This window comes from Vigna angularis, chromosome 9, assembly GCF_016808095.1.
Source record: "Vigna angularis cultivar LongXiaoDou No.4 chromosome 9, ASM1680809v1, whole genome shotgun sequence".
Classification (NCBI taxonomy): Eukaryota; Viridiplantae; Streptophyta; class Magnoliopsida; order Fabales; family Fabaceae; genus Vigna; species Vigna angularis.
The window spans coordinates 31,424,470-31,428,550 of NC_068978.1; the positions used below are offsets into that span (position 1 = coordinate 31,424,470).

Genomic DNA, 4,081 nt, shown 5'->3' on the forward strand with positions numbered 1-4,081 from the left:
TAAAATGTAATTTAATCTATTAAATAAAGAATGAAACTGGATTCAACACTTCAGTAGATGTGATGAACATCACCAAATAAAAAGTATACGAGAAAATAGGTGCCAATGAACTTGTTTTTCTTTGTATTTTTAAATAATTAGAAATGAAACAAGGATAAACTAACACAATGTAATTGTTTGAAGGACTAAATTTCCTAAACAACCATGCAATAAAATTTTAAAAAATAAACTAATCTCAACCCAATTTTTGGTCTATCAGTTGTTCTTCTGGGTTCAGGAAACAGCTACAATTATTGATTAGCAATTTCTAGAAAAGACTTGTAATCAATTAAGGCATGATTTGGCCAATTCCTTCTCCTCAACCAGCTCTTGTGCCGTTTTGTCCATCTTATCCCTTGAGAACTCATCAATCTTCAGACCTGCCAAAAACATCATTGACATCATCAAATAAACCATGAAATAATCACTAACATTCTAATTTTTCACAAATTTTAATCCTTTGGCAAAAGGGTGTTCAAAATAGTGTGTTATTGACCATTTTTTGCAGAAACAGTTTACCATAACATAAGTTTGTTGTGGTTAGGTTGATACAGTGAGAAGTTCTCTGATAGGCTTGAAAGAACACAGAGAAGAAGAAAATGTACCTTGAACAATGGTCCAATCTCCTTTCTCACAAGTAACAGGGAAAGAGTATATGAGACCAGGTTGAACACCATAAGATCCATCAGAATACACTCCCATTGATACCCATGATTCCTGAAATCAATACAAATGCAACAAAAGTGATGAGAGAGATCATTCTGATATTCAGTTTGGAAGATATCAGCGTCACACTCAAGAAAAATAAGAAAATGAGTGATAAATTATGGGATTGATAGTCACACAAGATCAAAATTAAGGTTTTATAATGCATAAGTTCATATAATTCTCACAAATTTTCTATCAAAATTCATATATATCATTATATTAAAAAGTACATCAGACAAAACCATCTGAATATTACATTAATTCTCAATAAATACTCTTTAATACTTACTAATATTACATTTAATTCCTTTCAAGATCATATAAAAAGGTAAACACACATGCATCTAAAGATGTTGTAACAGTTGCATAGGGTGAAATTCTGCTAATGATACAAAAGAACCAACCTTTGGAGTTCCTAGAACCCAGTCACGAATGTGATCACAGGCAGCACTTGCTGCAGATAATGCACTAGACAGCTTTCTGGCTTTAATAATGGCAGCCCCACGTTGCTGAACAGTGGTGATGAACTCACTGTTTAGCCTACACAAATCATAAACAAAATCACTTTCTTAATGAAAGGAAAGGACATGTCTATGGAATGATAGATACTGAGATCACTCAACACAGTTGCAGAACCTTTGATGTATGTGTTTCTTTTCTTATCCAAATTGAAGTTTCATTTCAATAATATATCTGATATCCTACGGCCATTAGAGATATGATCAATTCAATTTATAAGTGAGTTTTGTAGAATTGAATTAGATTTAAAGTTTATTTTTTAATATGATATTATATTCTACCTTAACAAGATTTGTTAGAATTCTATGTTTGTCATATGTATTAAGTGTGTTGACTTATAACTCTAACATGATGCTAATGACATAATGTAGCATCTATGTATATCAAACTCAAATTGACACAAGTAAATCAAAAGCAAAGGGAGTTAGACTGAGAGGGTTTGAAAGTGAGGTACCAGTTATCATCAGCAACTAATTCTCTGACTGGCTTCTGTGCTCCATTGGCAGTGACTGTGGCATGGTTAACATCTGGATATTGGGTTGAGGAGTGATTGCCCCAAATGATGACATTTTTTACATCACTGACATGAACATTGAGTCTCTCAGAGATTTGGCCTAAGGCTCTGTTGTGATCAAGCCTTGTAAGACAGGTGATGTTTTTCTCAGGGATTGAAGGAGCAAACTCTTTCAAAATGAGAGCATTGGTGTTTGCTGGATTGGCAACCACCAGCACCTGCATCAACAACAGTGATTACCAATTTTGAGTAGCTTTTTGGATTAGATAAAACATTCTCTACTAAATTCTACCACTAACTTGTTTTACAGTAAAAACATCCGAAAATAGTTCATCTGAACACACTACTGTTGATTGATATTCAGGAAGCTGGCTCATTCATTCAAGAAACTAGAAGTGTCAGATTATTATTGTTATAACAGAAAGTTGTACAAGAACCAATATTGTTATAATAGACGACGACCAAGTAGAAAATGGGGATGATGTGATTGCTATGTTTTGAATGTCACACATTGATACAAGTATGAAACAACGCCATGATGCCAAAATTTTCAAAATTAAACTCCAAAGAAGGTGAGAAAGTGGTTTCTTTTTTTATCTAACCTTACAATCTGCTGCAGCATTTTGCTCCAGTGCTGAAGCTTGAGCCTTGTAAATTGACACATTTTTAGACATCACATCTTTTCTTTCCATTCCTTCCTTCCGGGGGAATCCACCCACCATCACAGCAATGTTCACATTCTTGCAAGCTTCAACAACATCAGTAGTAGCAACAACACCTATTGCATTTATAAGCAAAACCAATACTATGAGATGTCACAGAAGAAAACTCATCATGTTAAAACGGCCAACTATATTTGTGGTGATTAAAAAGGTACTGGTACTATTGATACAGAATTATTCTATCATCTGCTATAGAAATATAGTTTCATACACTTTTTAAAGTGATATATAAATGTTTGCTTCTAATTCCTGTCAAATGTTTTAAAACAGACTATAATGTAAGAATTGTACTTAGGTTAGCATTAACTTTGAAAACATGCCTTTAAGAAGTGGAAAAGCTGCATCAACCAGCTCCATCTTCACCCCTTTCAAGGCCTCTGCTGCTGGTTCAATATCAAGCATGTGCAGAATCACAGGCTGATCTGGGCCCAGCATTGCCCCTCTTGCAATCATTGGAACAAGTGCATATCCAATTTGCCCTGTTATTCAAATGACAATGCTAAAATAAGTGTTTTAAAAAGGGTTGTCTAAAACTCTGTCAAAGCTATGCTGATAGAAAACACATCACAGAAAAATTTGAGAAATGAAAAGACTAAATCAATCATGCCTGCACCACCAGTGACCAATACTGTGATTGGTTCCTTCTCTTCCTTGAGAAGACCAAACATGTATCTGACAATCTTCAAAAACAAAATAACACAAAGCAAAACAAGAAGAATTTTCTTAAGAAATGTATAATCCTGAGTGTCCCATGCTAAAATTTCCAATGCCATGATCGGTTTGTGTTTGTGTTAATGTCCAATCCAAGGGGCACAAAGACAATCTCCTTCATTACCCTTTTATACAATGTAACATAAATTTAAAAGTGAAGAATCCATGCACATGTGACATTCCTATGTAGCAAGACAATCATATACCATAACTGAGTCCACAAGAAATGAAAGTGCAACAGAATCAATCGTCATCACCTTATCAGCAAAGAAAAGAACATTTTTCAAAGTTTGATCCATAAGATAAACATTATAATATTTTCACATGTCACATTTTTCTTAGATGGCAAACCAGCAAATAATAGATTCTATTCAAGTAAGAAAATTGGTTTTGAAATTACCAGCAGCTCCAGTGACAAGAACTCTAACTGGATCAGTGGCCACCATTATGATTTGGAGTTAGATTTTGGAGTTAGATTCTAGAAAGAAAGAAATGGAGACTTCACAGTGGCAGAATAGAAAATTGATTGAGTATATATAAGTGAAAAAAAGGTCACAAAAAATGAAAGAAAAATAGATAAATAAAAGTTAGTCAGTAGATTAATACTGAAACAGTTAGAGGAATTAGCAATTTTGTAAGGAAAGAAAAGAAAAAGTCTTTATTTTTTTTTTATACATGTGATATTGATGATCTAAAGAAAAAGTACATGGATAAATGAGTAACTTTCCCACCAAAAGGGCAAGCTCTTTAATGACTATAGAGATAATAAATAAATGTATAAAGTATATATATGTGTGTTCTTTAAGATATTTAATTTTTTAATTTTTTTTATCTTTTAATTTTATAGGCATAGCTATTGATTTTTAGG

General features: G+C 33.1%; 1 protein-coding gene across 2 annotated transcripts; it reads right to left on the minus strand.

Moving 5' to 3' along the window:
• LOC108347049 (malate dehydrogenase, cytoplasmic) lies at nt 1–3,718 on the minus strand. Of its 2 annotated transcripts, none has more exons than XM_017586161.2 (7): nt 3,614–3,718; nt 2,823–2,981; nt 2,383–2,558; nt 1,721–1,998; nt 1,152–1,287; nt 645–756; nt 1–419 (listed from the first exon to the last, which is right to left on the minus strand). In XM_017586161.2, exons 1-7 carry the CDS (start codon nt 3,657–3,659, stop codon nt 325–327), a joined length of 1,002 nt encoding a protein of 333 aa, XP_017441650.2. In that variant the 5' UTR covers nt 3,660–3,718; the 3' UTR covers nt 1–324. The 2 variants fall into 2 exon arrangements, with proteins under 2 accessions (XP_017441650.2, XP_017441649.2); XM_017586160.2 differs by lacking the exon at nt 3,614–3,718 and adding an exon at nt 3,110–3,401.
• Between the last annotated feature and the right edge of the window lie 363 nt (nt 3,719–4,081).